General features: G+C 42.6%; 1 protein-coding gene across 33 annotated transcripts in view; it reads right to left on the bottom strand.

Moving 5' to 3' along the window:
- Nucleotides 1–5,493: 5,493 nt before the first annotated feature.
- The window catches only part of cast (calpastatin), a 114,927-nt gene continuing 102,271 nt past the window's right edge, over nt 5,494–18,149 (bottom strand). For 31 of the 33 annotated variants that reach the window (XM_084317294.1, XM_084317298.1, XM_084317324.1 and 28 more), the window contains 8 exons: nt 17,421–17,525; nt 14,945–15,037; nt 14,455–14,499; nt 13,901–14,002; nt 12,554–12,664; nt 10,810–10,839; nt 9,212–9,321; nt 5,494–7,036 (listed from right to left, as the gene is read on the bottom strand). In XM_084317294.1, coding sequence (XP_084173420.1) covers nt 9,220–9,321; nt 10,810–10,839; nt 12,554–12,664; nt 13,901–14,002; nt 14,455–14,499; nt 14,945–15,037; nt 17,421–17,525 — 588 coding nt within the window. In that variant the 3' untranslated portion in view covers nt 5,494–7,036; nt 9,212–9,219. The remainder of the gene's footprint in view (nt 7,037–9,211; nt 9,322–10,809; nt 10,840–12,553; nt 12,665–13,900; nt 14,003–14,454; nt 14,500–14,944; nt 15,038–17,420; nt 17,526–18,149) is intronic. The other 2 variants (XM_084317305.1, XM_084317322.1) reach the window with 2 other exon arrangements.

The following is an 18,149-nucleotide window of genomic DNA, read 5'->3' as shown; positions in this document are numbered from 1 at the left end:
CGGTGACTCTGACTCCCACGAAGACTTTGTATCTGCATGAATCAGACTTGATCCATGTGAGTACTGTCGTGGAATCTGACCACAAGATTGTTCTGTGCACCGGAATGGTGAGTTCACGTTGGATTAACGTGGCTAGATGCGCTCCTGCTAGGGCTGCGCAGAGCTCTAGACGCGGGATAGATTGTTGCTTTCGTGGGGCTATTCTTGAGCGAGCCAGGATGAAAGCAGTGTGTATCTTTCCTCCCTTCTCTTGGGCACGCAAGTAGGCCACCGATCCATAGGCTACTTCGGAGGCGTCGCTGAAGACGTGTAGATCAATCTTGCATGTCTCTGGCCTCACTGTGGATGGGAAGTAGCTGCGGCGTATATTGACGCCTGGGAGTGAGCGGAGTTCCCTCTCCCACTCTCTCCATGTTGAGGCAAGGTGTGAGGGTATGGGGTCGTCCCAGCCCTGGTCCTTGTCCCATAGTGCTCGTACAATCATCTTTGCCCTGGTGGTGTAAGGTAGAATACATCCCAACGGGTCATATTGTCTGGCGAGTGTTCTGTACACACTCCGTCTGGTGGTCGGTGTGGCAATGTATGACGCCGTGGATGGCTGATACATCGGCGAGCGTTGGGGGAGAGGCCTCCTAGGCGAGTCTCCTCTTGCGCCTCTCTGTGGGCTGGTACCGGCAGGGTACCATGGCCCGCTGGTCCAGGTGCTATTCCTCGGGGCTGGTTGTGCGTCATGCTCACCCGTGAATAGAGTCGGGGGTCTGTAGCGCAGCGCCGCGGGGGTATAGCCTGGGCTGTACTGGACCTCCTGGTCCGGTGGAGTACTGTGCTGTCGTCGGGCTTGGTTCTCCTCCTCTCCCTCTTCTTCCTCTATCAGGTCTTCCAGATCCTGTAGTCGTTTATTTAGCTTCTCCGCAGTGTATGCCGCTCCTTCCTTGTAGCTGGGTCTCGCTTGGACCGGTCTGAGAAGGGGGTCTGCGGGGGGTATAGGCTTGGTCTGTTGGTCAAGTTCAGGGTCGCTTGCTCGTTTAGGAGACGCTGCCCTTGACTGTTGTCTCGACGAGTTCCTTGAACCCCTGGCGGAGGGAGAGGGTGTTGCCCTGGGGATCATCAGCCGCTCCATTAGCCGCGCCCGTAACTTGTCGCGCTCGGCTTGTAGTCTGTCGCGCTCGCCCTGTAGTCTGGCGCGCTCGGTTTCGCGCTGGATGAGATCTGTGTTGCGCTCTGCTTCTCTTTGGGCACCGTCAGCGGCGCGCTGGGCTTCGGCGGCGGCGCGCTGGGCTTCGGCGGCGGCGCGCTCTGCTTCTCTTTGGGCACCGGCAGCGGCACGCTGGGTGTCTGCTCGGTCTCTTGCCATATTGTATGCCGTCTGAAGGCGTCTCATCTCCAGGCGTATGCGCTCTTCTTCGCTCCGTTGCTGCGCTTGGAGTTGTTCGCGCTCGATAAGCATCTGTGCTTGGAGTCGATCGCGTTCGCCCTGAAGTCGATCGCGTTCACCCTGGAGTCGATCGCGTTCGGTAGAGGCTGTCAGGCTGACGAGGAACGCCTGTTGTAGCATCCTCTCCGCTTCGCTGGGGGAAGGCGGTTGTGGAGGTGAGCCGCTCCTGGGTGAGCCGCTCCTGGGTGTACTCGTTGGGGAGTCCTGGAGCTCTATTTCCTCGGCGCTCTCCTCCTCTTCTTCCGTGCAGAGTTCTCTCTCTGTAGGGTTGTCTTCCTCCCGGGGCTGGTCGGGGACTACTTCTTCGGTATTGGCGGGGGGTAAAGGCATGTCAGCTCCCTCCTGGTCCCCACCGTGAGCTTGGTCAGTTACATTAGAACCTACTAGGGCCTCTGTGGTCGGGGAAACCTGGTCGTTAAGGTCAGACATAATTTTACTTTCTACTTTTACCGCATTTACCGTTTGTCGAAGGCTAGGTAGTTGACTGACAGCGTAATCCTCTAAGTACTGAGGTGGCTGTCGTCTGCGCTGCGGGCGTTCTACGTTAGGAGGACCGTTTCGTGGAGTGTTCATCATAGGCCATTTTAATATTAATAACACTATATTAATATTACACTAGTTACCCTCCGGCTCGAAGGACCAATTGTAACTGAGGGGTACAATTCCCTGACTGTATTGATAAGTATGGTATTATTAAACCACTACCTCTTGTACTTTAACTTCTGGCCATCCAGTACATGATATAGATATGATGAACACTTTCCCACCTGATGAAACGAAGTCCACACAAATGTACAAATCGAATATTTTATATAGCAAAGGGTATATACAACGTTCACTTGATGACATTTATGATTTGAAATGCACTTGTATGGCAAATGAGTATTCGTAGGTAAATCAACATTGAATGTCCAATCTCTGGTTACGCAGGGAGTAAGTATACAACCCGGTACTTTAGGGAACTATAGCGATGGTACTTAAATGATTATAGCTGGATACACTAAGGGGGGGGGGGGGTCCCGCTGGTTGTAAGACAGTAGGAGGGGGGGTTAGAAGAGCCGCTGGCGGTATCCCATCTGGCCAACGATTTCTTGGGAGAATTCAAAGTCTTGAACACGGTGCCCACAGAACCTCGGTCCACAGATGAATACAGCTGGACCCTCTGGTGGACGGTAGCTGCCGGTCCACAACGGAGAGACGTGAGGCGACCTCACTGGTGTAGAGCGCCGTCTCACCTGGACTCCTCTCCGGGGGGTAGTTCCAACACTCAGCAGTGTTGGCCGTTATCCATGGAATAATCAAAGCATAATCCAAGCCGTGGAAGGCTCGCCGTCGTCCGGGTAAAGTAATCCAATGTACAGGTCCGCTCGTCCTGGCCCGGAGCTCCTCGGATGCAAGCACCACTAGTGGTCTGCCCAGCCTGGTTAAGACTCCAGATAACGTCAGGAACGATGGGGGTGCTGCTCACTTTATAACTCTAACCGAACGATGCACCATACATAATAGACTATTATTAGCTTAATAGAAATACGTCCAACTCGACGGTATAGTGCCAAACTATGACAATTCAACTATTAATCCACACGATATCTCAATGCCTATTCTGAGGCCAAGTAGGCCTTACTGCACCACACGTGCGTCGTGGGTGAGGCTTCGCGTCTGTTACTCGGTTGGAGGGTAAAGAACTAATGGACTAAAAGAAAGTTCTACTTTACTTGCGCCATATATATATGCGCTGTGAACAAATAGTACCATTCGTATTTCGCCAGACGTATTCCTACGCGGAACCGGGCTTGCCACGACATGTTGGTCGGCACGATTGAACTTGAACCTAGGGGTATGGCTGCTGGCGCCAGGTTCTCGTCCAATGGTAGAATGAAACTATTATGGGCTGTTTAGTAGACTAAAGGGATATTCAGTGCATATTGTACAAGGAATATACAGGGGATATCAAACGATATACAAATACTATTAAATATATATATATAAATAAATATATATATTCGGTTTAATCTGATCCTTCACAACACTAAGCTTTAAATCACAATCAACAAGTTGACAAAAACATAATTCTTCCACCTTAGAAACCATTTATAAATCAAAAGGACGCTGAAAACCAGATCCATGCCTTTATCTCAAGCCGACTCGACTACTATAATGCACTCCTTACCGGCCTCCCGAAAAAATACGATGATACTGTAACTATTTTATTGCAATGCACTATTGCATTATTTTATTCTATTTTACTAACTATTTTATTGCACTGCACTATTTTACTTTGTATCAGTGAAAAATCAAACCGTAAACAAAGACGCCTATTAACACTTTCAGCGCCAGATGGCGCTGTTTACTGTTACTGTTGAAAGGCCAGCGCCTTTTAACATGGGGATACGTGGCTGTGTTTGCAGGCCTAAAGCTATATTATATATTATAGCTATGGATCTAATAATATAGTCGATTGTTTCTTCCGGTCAAGATGCAAAAAACAGATAATTTTCCCATCCATACATTTCCGTTTTATACCGTCGTGAATATGAGTGTAGTTTCAGGGTGGTCTGGTGTAATTTCCAAAATGCTTCGTAATGGCCGGCAACGTGTATTCTAGTAAACGCGTTATCGTTTCTTCCCTGGACTAGCTACTGTTCTCAAATCAAATTTATATTATCGGTATTTCATCATGGATGCATGAAGGGGGGGGGGGGCGCCCCTCCGTGTTTTGATCGCAACCAACGGAACACGCCACACACACACACGCCCCGATCAGCATGAAGGAATTTTTGGATCAACGCAATATTGATACCAGGATCTGTCGCGAAAAGAATATTCCAATTATCTGATTGCCATTCCAAGTACTGATGTTGATCAAGGTGCCAACGTAATCCAGCATTGAACATGACCCCGACCCTCGTCGATGCATGCGTTATAAGAGTTTGGCTTGACCGAGTAGTTAGACCCCGCCCGCAGCTCGGCCCAGACACCAAGCCACATCGTTTCAAATGGAGTGCAATAGCGGCCGCAGGGCGTTAGGCGGCGGTATTGGACTTTTGAGATCTCAGACCCATCCCCAGTGATAACACAGGCTGCCGGCATGTCTTTCTGAATGGAAATATCGAATAAAAGAAACAACGATGAAAACACGACTATACTCTGGTTTTCGGGGGTCCTGGCACTCAACGTTCGGCAAGTTAACCCTAGATATTAGATCCTAATATGAAAAACGATGTGATTTAATGTTCTATGTCTTACCTTGACTTTGTCTATTTTGCTGCTATCCATTTTATGCTTTATGTCTGCACTTTATGCATTGCTCTTGATCTGCCAATGTTGTGCTCATTTTATGCCTCTTTTTTTACTGCTGTGAAGCACTTTGAGCTGTAATTCTTGTATGAAAGGTGATATACAAATACAGTGTATTATTATTATTAATTATTATTATTGTTTGCTTCATTAATTAAAGGGTGTGAATTTAAGTGTTCTCTAGTGCCTTTTGTCCGCTTTAAGGTGGTGGTATAAGTTAAAGGTTGTGGTGTCGAAGTAAAAATACAATCCTAAATCCGCCCCTGATACACTGTAGCACTCAACACTTTGATGAACATTGTTACTCAGCTGATAGAGTTGTGCCCTTCCTGATGACTTTAAGCCGCTTTGGATAAAAGTGTCAGCTAAATGACTAAATGTAAACACATCAAATCCACACCATTGTTGCATTTCCATCAGTTATTTAAGGCCTTAATACAAGACTGTTGAGCGTTGATTTACTGTAAGAGTTTGAGCGAAGACATCTGAAAGGCTGGTTCCAAGCGCCTCTGAGTGTAAAACCACTAAGCAGAGAGTATAAAGACAATCAACTCTCATATGAACATGTTCCCCGTTGATTTATATAGAGATTCCTCTGCCCCCTTCAAGCCTTTTTAAAAAACGCTATTTATAAACTTTATATTATACACACTTTGTAGTATTTGTACTAAATACCTTGTAATGTATGTTTTTGTTTGATATTAATGTTGTCCCCAATGTCTTCAGTAGAATTCTATATAGAGCAAATACACAAGTTAAAATATTCACAGAGTTTCTTTTTTATTTAATCAGAATTCCCACATCCAAAATACCTCTCACATCTTGACTCACACAAATGCTTTGAAAAACAAAAACAAAAAAAAAGAAAGGTAAAGTAATCCACGTTGCTTATGACTTAATAACTAAAAGCCCATTTGAGACTTAGTAAATTATACAGTGTTGGCTTATATAGAGTTTTTTTTTTCTTTACAGTATACAAACAAAGGCAGTTTCCAGAGACCGGTAACCACATGGATTCATTTGTAACTTAAGTGCACTTTTGGAAACCAATACATGCTTTTTTTTCTACAAGGCCAAGTACACACAAAAGACCCTTTTTCTCTCGATAGATATTGCTTTTACGGATAGTAAATAGAATTTAGCAAGAAGCTCTCAGGTACATCAGAATCAAGCAGACCACATGTATGCGAATTCTTTCACACACACTGTAAACTAAGGGTCATCATCTATATAATTGGACAAAGCTGTACACTAGTGTCTTAATGGCGTCTTGACCACATGGCAATAGAAAAACTTGGCTTCTCTGTCATCAAGATTGCACTGACATCCCGATCCTACAGGACACTCCAGCCACACGGTTCTTCTGGTTACAGGAAGATATTTCGACCGCATTCGCGGCACGCAAATGATTGATTTATTGGCAAAATTGTAAAAAATGTAAATATTGATTTCACCACAACCCGGTGAACCAAATCAATCAGCCCTGGAAACCAATGGATATATAACACACATTGTGCATTTAGAGTATTTCAATTTCAACATTTCAAAATTGTAAAACTGCAAATGCACGCTGTACCTCCCTCTATATGCGCTACGACTAAAACGGTCAGTCGCTTCCGGCTTCCAGGAGAGCCGCGTGACATCGGCGTCCGTCCTGTACACCTGCGGCATGATGCCCCGCCCCTCTCAGCCGACTGCCGCCGCTGCTCCAATGTTGTGGCGACGCCGCAGCCACCCTGTGACATCACAGCCACCCTGTGACATCTCTGCTGTGTTTCGGGGGCGACGTCAGTGTAACATTAGAGAAACGGAGTCTCGTCAGCCGAGACGGGGAGTCGGGACTCTGATGAACAACGACCTCCTGTTCCCCAGAGGAGTCAACACACAAACACTGACAAGTAAAACAAACTCTCTGTCGACTCTCCGTCTCCTTCCTTCAGTCCCATCTCACTTCCCCTCCCCCTGACCCCGTCTCCCTCTATCTCTTTCCTCTCTCTCTCTTTAATCCATTTTTACACGTGACTCTTCCTGCATCAAAAAGAACAGAACAAGTCACAATCCTCTACCATGTATGAAACCAATCAGGAAAGGCGTTGCCCACAGTGTGTGTGTGTGCGTGTGTGTGTGTCTCTGTGTGTGTGTGTGTCTCTGTGTGTGTGTGTGTGTGTGTGTGTTATGGGTGTCATCGTGGTGTTCGTTCATCCAGTATACATTCTCCACCATTTAGAAAAATAGATTCATCATCCAGAGCAGCTCCCTCAGCAGTGCCTCCCTGTGGCCGGGGAGATGGATTACACCAAGACCCTGCAACACATCACACAGAACATGGTGGTTTTGATTGATTGATTGATTGAAAAGTGTATTAACAGATTGCAGAATGGGTACAGTACAGTACAGCTCAATACATACAATTGTTAAGGGGATGCAGACCAGAGAAAGACTTTCGTCTTCTTTACATCAGGGTCCCCATTTTCAATTCATCATAACATATATGACATACAGATTTGCAAATACAGTAGTTTGTGATACAAAAAGTGTCCAGAAAAAGAGTGTATATACATTTGATGTAGAAACTGTACATTGGGGGAGGTTGTGTGGGTGGGGTTGGGTGGGTGGGTGGGGGCTGTACATTGGAGGTGGGGGGGGGGTTGGGTAGGGGGGGGACACACTGTACACTGTACATTGGAATACTGACAAAGCAATACTTGGTCATTTACTGTACAACTGGGTTAGGACATTTGTAGGGGCCAGTTTCGAATTGCAGTCTCCCGTAGGTGTTCTTTGAGAGTGTTTTTGAAAGTGGGTAGTGATTCACATTCCTTTACAGCTTTGGGTAGGGCGTTCCACATTGATGTGGCATAATTGCGAAACGTGTTTAGTCCCTTGTTTGAGCCGAATCTGGGTTTAACATGATTTGTGGAGCTCCCTCTGGTGTTGTGATCGTGGTATTCACTGACCTTTGGGAAGTATTTTGACATGTACATGGGTACCTTGGTCGCGTAGTGTATCTTGTAGACCAGGCCCATTGCAAGTTGCTGTACTCTGTCGTCTACTCTAAGCCATCCTAGGTTGTCAAAGTGGGCAGGGGTGAGGTGGGTTCTAGGAGTAAGGTCAAGCAGTAGTCTGACCAGTTTGTTTTGAGATGTTTGTAATTTTGTTTTTAGCGCCTTTGAGGTGCTAATGGCACGGCTTGGAACATCTATGAATGATCCTGTCAATCTATGAATGATCAAGCATCCTACCTGCATCATAACTTAACACTTAACTTAAGTTGAATCACCTGTATATTGTATATTACTGTTGCACTTCACCGTTACATTTGCGATCTGGTTGGATGACTTATTTTTGTTGTACTGTACTTGTGCTGTATGATGACAATACATTTTAATCTAATTTAATCTAATCGAATCTATCCCAAACGCTGCCCTCTTTTCTTGACCATCACAATTGCTGCTTTCCTCGGTCAAGCTAAGAGAGGTCAGTTGAAGCAGTGAGAAATGTAAAGATGTCTGTGTTGCAAGATGGCAGCGTTGCACTGATCAGTTAGGGGAGCTAAGTGAAACCTAAAATGAAACCTAAATGAAACCTAAATGAGACCTAAATGAAACCGAATGAAACCTAAATGAAACCTAATGAAACCTAAATGAAACCCAATGAAATCTTAATGAAACCTAAATGAAACCTAAATGAAACCTAATGAAACCTATGAAATCCCCACGAGGGGAGGAGGGATCGTTTCAAAGTCTCTGTCAACGCGTCTGCTCGTCTCCGCCTCGTGTCTTAGTCTAATTTGTCTTCTGAAGAACTCACAGCTCATAACGTCTTTCCCCTAGCAATGGAGGCCCGCCCCCTTTTCTCGTTACTAAGTGACACGATACCATGGCAATGGCACTTTTGACCCAAATCACTATAGCAACGGTGATGTTGATATTACCGGCATCGCTTACCCAAAACAAAGCGCTCTGCTGTGGTGGTAATGACCTCGGCACCTGATAAAGGCCCTGATCTGCACAGTCGCCCCCCCCCCCCCCCCCCCCCCCCCATCTCCAGGTCTCTGCCTGCTGCTCTGAAACACACACTCTCTCTCGGTTGTCCTCCTCCTTTGAGATCTATGAGTAGATGCTGTCATCTACAGATATTTACATTATATACACATATAAAACATTGAAAAACAAGGACATTTCTATCACTAATGAAACCTAAATGAAACCTAATTAAAACCTAATTAAAACCTAAATGAAATCTAATGAAACCTAAATGAAACCTAAATGAAACCCAATGAAGCCTAATGAAACCTAAATGAAACCCAATGAAACCTAAATGAAACCCAATGAAGCCTAATGAAACCTAAATGAAACCCAATGAAGCCTAATGAAACCTAAATGAAACCCAATGAAGCCTAATGAAACCCAATGAAGCCTAATGAAACCTAAATGAAACCCAATGAAACCTAATGAAACCGCCAGTGTCTTATCTCACCTGCAGCACTAGCTCTTGCCTCCCTTCCTCGTAGATGTAGGCACGACGTCTGATCTCAGCTGACCAGAGAGCTGATCAAGGGCAGACGACTCCCCGGCGCCCTGGTGTTTCTGAAACACAGGGTCAAAGGTCAAACAAGGGAAAAGGGAAGAGAGGGTCCTTGCAGACAGACAGATGAGCAACCCAGAGACAGAAAGCTAAGGGGACACTGGACAAAGAGAAATATGTATTTATTTAGATTGTTCCTTTGTTCCAGACCAGAACAGATTTGAACAGTCTATAATAAATGAGAATTTATTATAAAGACAGTCTGGTGGTCTGAGCCGCTCAAGCTGAGAACTTATTATAAAGACAGTTTGGTGGTCTGAGAACTTATTATAAAGACAGTCTGGTGGTCTGAGAACTTATTATAAAGACAGTCTGGTGGTCTGAGAACTTATTATAAAGACAGTGTGGTTGTCTAAGAACTTATTATAAAGACAGTCTGGTGGTCTGAGATCTTATTATAAAGACAGTGTGGTGGTCTGAGAACTTATTATAAAGACAGTCTGGTGGTCTGAGAACTTATTATAAAGACAGTCTGGTGGTCTGAGAACTTATTATAAAGACAGTGTGGTTGTCTAAGAACTTATTATAAAGACAGTCTGGTGGTCTGAGAACTTATTATAAAGACAGTGTGGTGGTCTGAGAACTTATTATAAAGACAGTCTGGTGGTCTGAGAACTTATTATAAAGACAGTCTGGTGGTCTGAGAACTTATTATAAAGACAGTGTGGTTGTCTAAGAACTTATTATAAAGACAGTCTGGTGGTCTGAGAACTTATTATAAAGACAGTGTGGTGGTCTGAGAACTTATTATAAAGACAGTCTGGTGGTCTGAGAACTCATTATAAAGACAGTGTGGTGGTCTGAGAACTCATTATAAAGACAGTGTGGTGGTCTGAGAACATAATTATTATAAAGACAGTGTGGTGGTCTGAGAACTCATTATAAAGACAGTCTGGTGGTCTAAGAACATATTATAAAGACAGTCTGGTGGTCTAAGAACATATTATAAAGACAGTCTGGTGGTCTAAGAACATATTATAAAGACAGTGTGGTGGTCTGAGAACTTATTATAAAGACAGTGTGGTGGTCTGAGAACTTATTATAAAGACAGTCTGCATGCTCTGAGCCACTCTGAGCTTCCAATACCTCCCACATTGCATCACTCTTAAAGACATGCATTTTCTAACATGATTCATGCACTACTAACAAGATTAACAAACAAAATATTGCTCACACTGATTAAAATACAATCATGCATTAGCTGGAACTTATCAGTGCCATATTGGTGAATAAGAAACCCTTTTTATGAATTCCTTCATATGTTGGACAAATCAACAAGTCACAGCGCATGCAAAAATGAATAGAGACATGCCACTATGGATATCCCATTCATCTTTTTTTCACTTGTGTCACTTCAGTTATGAGCGAACTGATAGACCTATCTCAAACCCCACCCAAGAGGAAAGAGGGCAGGGGTTTAGATAGGTCGGTTTGTCCGTGACAGCACGCGTCAAGCTAGCATGCATCCATGCAGCAGGCCGGTCTCTTACTTTAGACTTTGACCTTGACTTGCTCTTCCCCTGTAAACAAAGTGACACCTGGGGTTAGATCAGACAGCTCCCCCTGCTGTTGGCACCAGTACGTTCAGATACAATGAATGAATGAATGAATGAATGAATGAATGAATGAATGAAAACTTTATTTAACAGATTGCAGAATGGGTACAATACAGTACGGCTCAATACATACAATTGTTAAGGGGATGCAGACCTGAGAAAGACGTTTGTCTTGTTTCCATCAGGGTCCCCCAACGCAAAGAGTCGTCTCACTTTACTCTGCTAACGTATACCTTGTATTGTATACGATTGTATTGAATATAATAAATAGAATATATGTTGTGTATTATGTTTAGTCTATAGTTCAGTTTATAGTCTATAGCTATTTATACAGTTAGCATTGCATAGTTTGTATAGATTAGATTAGATTAACGTAGAGTAGATTCGATTAAAATGTATTGGCATTATATAGCACAAGTACAGTACAACGGAAATAAATTCGGCATCCAACCAGAGTGCAAATGTAGCAGTAAAGTGCAATAGTAATATACAATGTACAGGTGATTTAAACTATGTATATAGAATATAAATTGTGTATTATGTTTAGTTTTATAGTTTATAGTTTTAGTTTATTTATAGTTTGTATAGATAGAATATACATTGTGTACTATGTTTAGTTTATAGTTTTAGTCTATATTTTATAGTTTATTTATAGCTTATCCAGTTTATAGTTATAGTTTATGTTTATAACTTGTAGTTATAGTTTGTATAGATAGAATATATGTTGTGTACTATGTTTACAAATCTACCATGATTGAGGAGCCGGGAAAAACAAGCATCTCACGGTTTTCTGAATGTATGTACATTTTAAAAAGCTGTGACAATAAAATTATCTGAATCTGAATCTCTTTTGACAGCTGATAACTAGCTAAACTGGAGTGAAGACATGCTGGTGCCTTTGGTCTCAACGGTGGTGTTGTTAACATTTAAAAACGCCAGACCTTTCTAAATGTAACCTATTTCTAAATGTATTAAATATCTATAGGCTACAGAACATCCATAGCAGTCTATTTTAATATTCATTGTTAACCTATATCTATATTTGCTCCATCACACCTGGCCAATTTCTCACTCAAGGTGAAACATTTTCAGCTACGTCTGACCGCCTCCGTTCACGTCTTTCCATTGACCTCTATATTTAGTTTTGCATTCCGTTGTTTTCATTGTATTTGAACGTACTGTAAGGAGGAATGTCAGGAGAGAGACAGGTTGTTGCAACGATCAGAGACGGGAGAGGAGTGGATTACATGTGACGGGATTACAGTAATCCAATTTCCAGAATATATGGGTACCTGCAATCAGTTACAGTTGCTTAAAGAAAACAGTAATCACTTTGGAGGCAAAGTAATCTAAAAGTAACTGAAAGTAAGTAGTAAGCAAGTAATCGGTGAGATAACATCTTGAATGTTATCTCACCGAGATCAAATAGACATGTCTATTTTACCATGTCTATTCTAGTTATCTTTTTATTATTATTACTATTGTTTTATTGCACAATCGAAGTGGGCATGGCCAACCGCATTTCACTGTATGCCCTGGTATGTATGTGATGAATAAAACTCTTGAATCTTGAAGATGAGCCTGTGGAACAGTAGAGGGCGCTACAGGCCTCTTTTAAGATGACCTGGTGCAGCATGTAGATTGAGAACGTACTCTGAGGTGATTATTCTACCGTTACCTTTGGCTTGTCTGGCTTTGAGCTGTGGGGGGCCTGGACGCCGTGTTTGAACTCTGCGGCGTCTGGAAGCAGGGTGCCAGCCAGGGAGTCCAGATCGGACCCTGCCATTGGCTGGGAGATATAAAGACACCAGTTAAATTACCTGTAAGCCAACCTGCTGAATGTATGTACATATTCATCTCACATTCAAGTGTACAGGACTTAGGTTACGTTCAGACTGCAGATGAAAGTGGCCCAAATCTGATTTCTTTGCTCATATGTGACTCAGATCTGAACAGTGTGAACAAAACACATGGCTTTTTTTTCTCATTTGGGGCACTTTCATAGAGTATGTGGTCCTAAATTAGATACAGGTCCGATTTATTACAATGCAACCTCAGTTATGTGACTTTTATGCAACTTCTATGTCACTCTAGATTGACATTTGTCCCAAAAAAAAAAAGGACGCCCATCTTCTTTATTGTTCATTTGCGCCATGCGGGTCAGTTCAGGACCGTGACCAGTTCACACTGGAATCTGATATTGGCCAAACAAAGATCTGAGCAATACATTAGAATTGCTCTACCGCCTGCAGTGTGAACGTAGCCTTAGAGATGAGCTCTGCACAGTAGGTGCTTGGGAGTTTTGTGTTGAGCTGAATGTATATTATGGATGCATATTTTCACGTTTATTTATATTGTACATTATAATGAGAGATGCACCAATGCTGGTATGGGATATCGGGATGGGTTTAAAAAATAAAAAGGGGTACGGAGGGAATATTCTCTCTGCTACACCTTGAGGGAATATCGTGGTTCATATAGCAGATGCATGTTATATCTCTCTAACTGAGAAGAATGGACTATATCGCATTTCCACCCAATGACATGGAATGGCCGGTGCTGTCAAGTAACCGGTTGGATCAGTGATCTTTCTTTTCGTGTCCATATAAAAGCTACCTAACAGAGGACATCGAAGGAGGTGCTCCATGGTCTGGGGTTCTGTGCCCCAGTCACATGTGGTTGGGCCAGTAAGATTACATTACATTTAAAATTTAGGTGACGCTTTTATCCAAAGCGACTTACAAGTTTTGTAAGACAAGTTAGCAGGAAGGGTACAACTCTATCAGCTGAGTAACAATGTTGAGTGCTACATTGTAGGTTAGTATATTAGGACAAGTGCATGATAGTAAGGTTAGTTCGTTTTAAAATAATCTTTATATTGATTGAAGAAGTGTGTCTTTAGTCGACAGCGAAAGATTGGACGGGTTTCGGCTGTCCCAACCGTGGTGGGAAGTTCGTTCCGCCATTATGGGGCGAGGACCGAGAATATCTGCTTAGGATCAGTGATGAGTTGCCACGTTCCTACCTGGTCTGTGGAGGCAGGCGTCGGGGCCGGCAGGGAGGGCAGAGGAGCCGCGGAGAAGTCGCAGGACAGCAGGTCCAACGCCTCGTCATCACCCAGAGTCTTCTGGAGGAGACAATATGGTAAATGGTGCGCTTATATATATCGCTTTTGGTACTCGCATTCACCCACTCACTCGCACGTTCACACACCGACGGTGCCGACCTGCTCATTTAGTTAGGGGGGTTAAGTGTCTGGCTCAAGGACACTTCGACACGTAGTCCGGGAGGAGAGGGAATCGAACCGGGAACCTTCTGACTACCAAACGACCACTCTACCTCCTGAGCCACTGTTGTCTTTTCCCATGTGTGTGTGTGTACGTACGTGTGTGTGATTGCTCTGAACAGGGTACATCAGCATTTTCTGCATGCCCCGTGGCTCATGGAATGAAGTCATTAAAGCTTGAGATTCTCCCCTGTGTGTGTGTGTGTGTGTGTGTGTGTGTGTGTGTGTGTGTGTGTGTGTGTGTGTGTGTGTGTGTGTGTGTGTGTGTGTGTGTGTGTGTGTGTGTATCTCACCTCCTTGGGTCTGGCAGCTTCTTTAGCCTTGGCTTCTTCCATTGCCTTTACAAAGGAAAGTAACAGATATTATACTTAAAACAAACGTGTATCGATGTGCATAACCAAGCAAACATTCATTCAATCTTTATTTAACCTTGAAAGATCATTGAGAGCATGCTCTCATTTACAATGACGTTGTGAGGAGCAATACATGATACAAAAACAATATAGAAACAGAAAAGAGGTTTTGTCATATGGGGCTTTCATTATCTGTATCTCATATTGATAATTGAAGAAGTTAATATAGTTGGCAACGCTTGGTAAAGTGGTTTTATACCAGTGTATTAACCTGGTAACTATCAAGTAACTTTACTGTAGTGGAGAACATGTTTTGGTTGGCTTGATATTGGGGCAGGGGATGAATGAGTATTCTGTAAGTATTCTGTACTTCTGTATGACAACTATTAAAGAAACTTGAAGCTAAAGTTTGAAAGTAAATAATATGTACCTTGCGGTCGTCCTCAGTGAGTCTGTACTCTGCTGGCAGTGAGTCCTCCTTCTCTCCCATCTTGATGAGCTTCTCTTCAAGCACCTTCTTCTCCTACAACGTGCACACAAACCAAGACAAGTCAAGTAGAGGTTTGTTTATAAAGTGGACTAGAGGTTTGTTTATAAAGTGGACTAGAGGTTTGTTTATAAAGTGGACTAGAGGTTTGTTTATAAAGTGGACTAGAGGTTTGTTTATAAAGTGGACTAGAGGTTTGTTTATAAAGTGGACTAGAGGTTTGTTTATAAAGTGGACTAGAGGTTTGTTTATAAAGTGGACTAGAAGTTTGTTTATAAAGTGGACTAGAGGTTTGTTTATAAAGTGGACTAGAAGTTTGTTTATAAAGTGGACTAGAGGTTTGTTTATAAAGTGGACTAGAGGTTTGTTTATAAAGTGGACTAGAGGTCTGTTTATAAAGTGGACTAGAGGTTTGTTTATAAAGTGGACTAGAGGTTTGTTTATAAAGTGGACTAGAGGTTTGTTTATAAAGTGGACTAGAGGTTTGTTTATAAAGCGGACTAGAGGTTTGTTTATAAAGTGGACTAGAGGTTTGTTTATAAAGTGGACTAGAGGTTTGTTTATAAAGTGGACTAGAGGTCTGTTTATAAAGTGGACTAGAGGTTTGTTTATAAAGTGGACTAGAGGTTTGTTTATAAAGTGGACTAGAGGTTTGTTTATAAAGTGGACTAGAGGTTTGTTTATAAAGTGAACTAGAGGTTTGTTTATAAAGTGGACTAGAGGTTTGTTTATAAAGTGGACTAGAGGTTTGTTTATAAAGTGGACTAGAGGTTTGTTTATAAAGTGGACTAGAGGTTTGTTTATAAAGTGGACTAGAGGTTTGTTTATAAAGTGGACTAGAGGTTTGTTTATAAAGTGGACTAGAGGTTTGTTTGTAAAGCGGACTAGAGGTTTGTTTATAAAGTGGACTAGAGGTTTGTTTATAAAGTGGACTAGAGGTTTGTTTATAAAGTGGACTAGAGGTCTGTTTATAAAGTGGACTAGAGGTTTGTTTATAAAGTGGACTAGAGGTTTGTTTATAAAGTGGACTAGAGGTTTGTTTATAAAGCGGACTAGAGGTTTGTTTATAAAGTGGACTAGAGGTTTGTTTATAAAGCGGACTAGAGGTTTGTTTATAAAGTGGACTAGAGGTTTGTTTATAAAGTAGACTAGAGGTTTGTTTATAAAGTGGACTAGAAGTTTGTTTATAAAGTGGACTAGAGGTTTGTTTATAAAGTAGACTAGAGGTTTGTTTATAAAGTGGACTAGAAGTTTGTTTATAAAGTGGACTAGAGGTTTGTTTATAAAGCGGACTAGAGGTTTGTTTATAAAGTGGACTAGAGGTTTGTTTATAAAGTAGACTAGAGGTTTGTTTATAAAGTGGACTAGAAGTTTGTTTATAAAGTGGACTAGAGGTTTGTTTATAAAGTGGACTAGAGGTTTGTTTATAAAGTGGACTAGAGGTTTGTTTATAAAGTGGACTAGAGGTTTGTTTATAAAGTGGACTAGAGGTTTGTTTATAAAGTGGACTAGAGGTTTGTTTATAAAGTGGACTAGAGGTTTGTTTATAAAGTGGACTAGAGGTTTGTTTATAAAGTGGACTAGAGGTTTGTTTATAAAGTGGACTAGAGGTTTGTTTATAAAGTGGACTAGAGGTTTGTTTATAAAGTGGACTAGAGGTTTGTTTATAAAGTGGACTAGAGGTTTGTTTATAAAGTGGACTAGAAGTTTGTTTATAAAGTGGACTAGAGGTTTGTTTATAAAGTGGACTAGAGGTTTGTTTATAAAGTGGACTAGAAGTTTGTTTATAAAGTGGACTAGAGGTTTGTTTATAAAGTGGACTAGAGGTTTGTTTATAAAGTGGACTAGAGGTCTGTTTATAAAGTGGACTAGAGGTTTGTTTATAAAGTGGACTAGAGGTTTGTTTATAAAGTGGACTAGAGGTTTGTTTATAAAGTGGACTAGAGGTTTGTTTGTAAAGTAGGCTACCTCTAGAATGTTTTTACACTATGTTGGAGGTGCGCAATATATACTGTATATAAGTAATTTACCCCTCCTCCATGCTGCTATGATGCCTGCATCTCTCCAAGGGGATCAATAAAAGAATATCTTACTTCCAGATTGTTCAACACTGTTGTCATGGTTACCATGTGTCTCTGTCATACTGTGTACTCTATGTAAGGTCCTGTTGTCATGGTTACCATTGTGACTCTATCATACTGTGTAACCAGGTAAGTTATAGGTATTTGCGCCATATTGCCACCTAGACAAATTCCTGTACATTCACTGCATTTGGTGAATAAACATTTTCTGATAACTGGCAATGGCCATTTTGGCTATTCTATAGGAAATAGAGAAGAATGTAATATTTGAACCGACTTGGTGCCACACATGAACCATTACTGGACATATCCCACAAACTGTCACAGCAGTTAGTTACCTTGATAATGTCTTTGACAGGCACAGGGGCGGGCTCTGAGACGGGGGTGGTGTCCATCAACGTGTCTGACAGGGCATCTAGGGCTCCTTCTGTCCCTGTTGACATCTGACACACACACACAAAGAAAGACACATTAGTTCTGACCTTAATGTAGGGTGGTAGAGGGTACAAAATGTTGTAGGTTACAGGTATGTGTGTGTGTGTGTGTGTGTGTGTGTGTGTGTGTGTGTGTGTGTGTGTGTGTGTGTGTGTGTGTCTGTGTCTGTGTGTGTGTGTGTTATGCCTTTGCTTCATTAGCTATGTTCAGCCTGGCTGAGGCTAGCCATGGTCTAGCATGGTATGGTATGGTTGGGTTTGTGTCTTCATTGTGTTTCTTGTAAACTCTCCGATTGCTAGGTCATTCACATCAGCTGTGGTACACGAGCTAAACCATGAATGATGTTTTAGTCCCAGCCTGGTTTGGCCAGGTTGTGAAGTCTGTCTCAGCCAGGGTCTAGCCAGGTTTTCCCGGGTTCTAAAGACAATGGAGATGCTCACTGTGTGCCAGACAAGGCCACAGCACGGCTAAACCCTGGCTAGTGGAGACAAGGCCACAGCATGGCTAAACCCTGGCTAGTGGACACAAGGCCACAGCACAGCTAAACCCTGGCTAGTGGAGACAAGGCCACAGCACAGCTAAACCCTGGCTAGTGGAGACAAGGCCACAGCATGGTTAAACCCTGGCTAGTG

This window comes from Notolepis coatsorum (genome assembly GCF_963971535.1).
Source record: "Notolepis coatsorum genome assembly, chromosome: 6".
Lineage (NCBI taxonomy): Eukaryota > Metazoa > Chordata > Actinopteri > Aulopiformes > Paralepididae > Notolepis > Notolepis coatsorum.
This window is presented reverse-complemented; position numbering and strand designations above follow the sequence as displayed.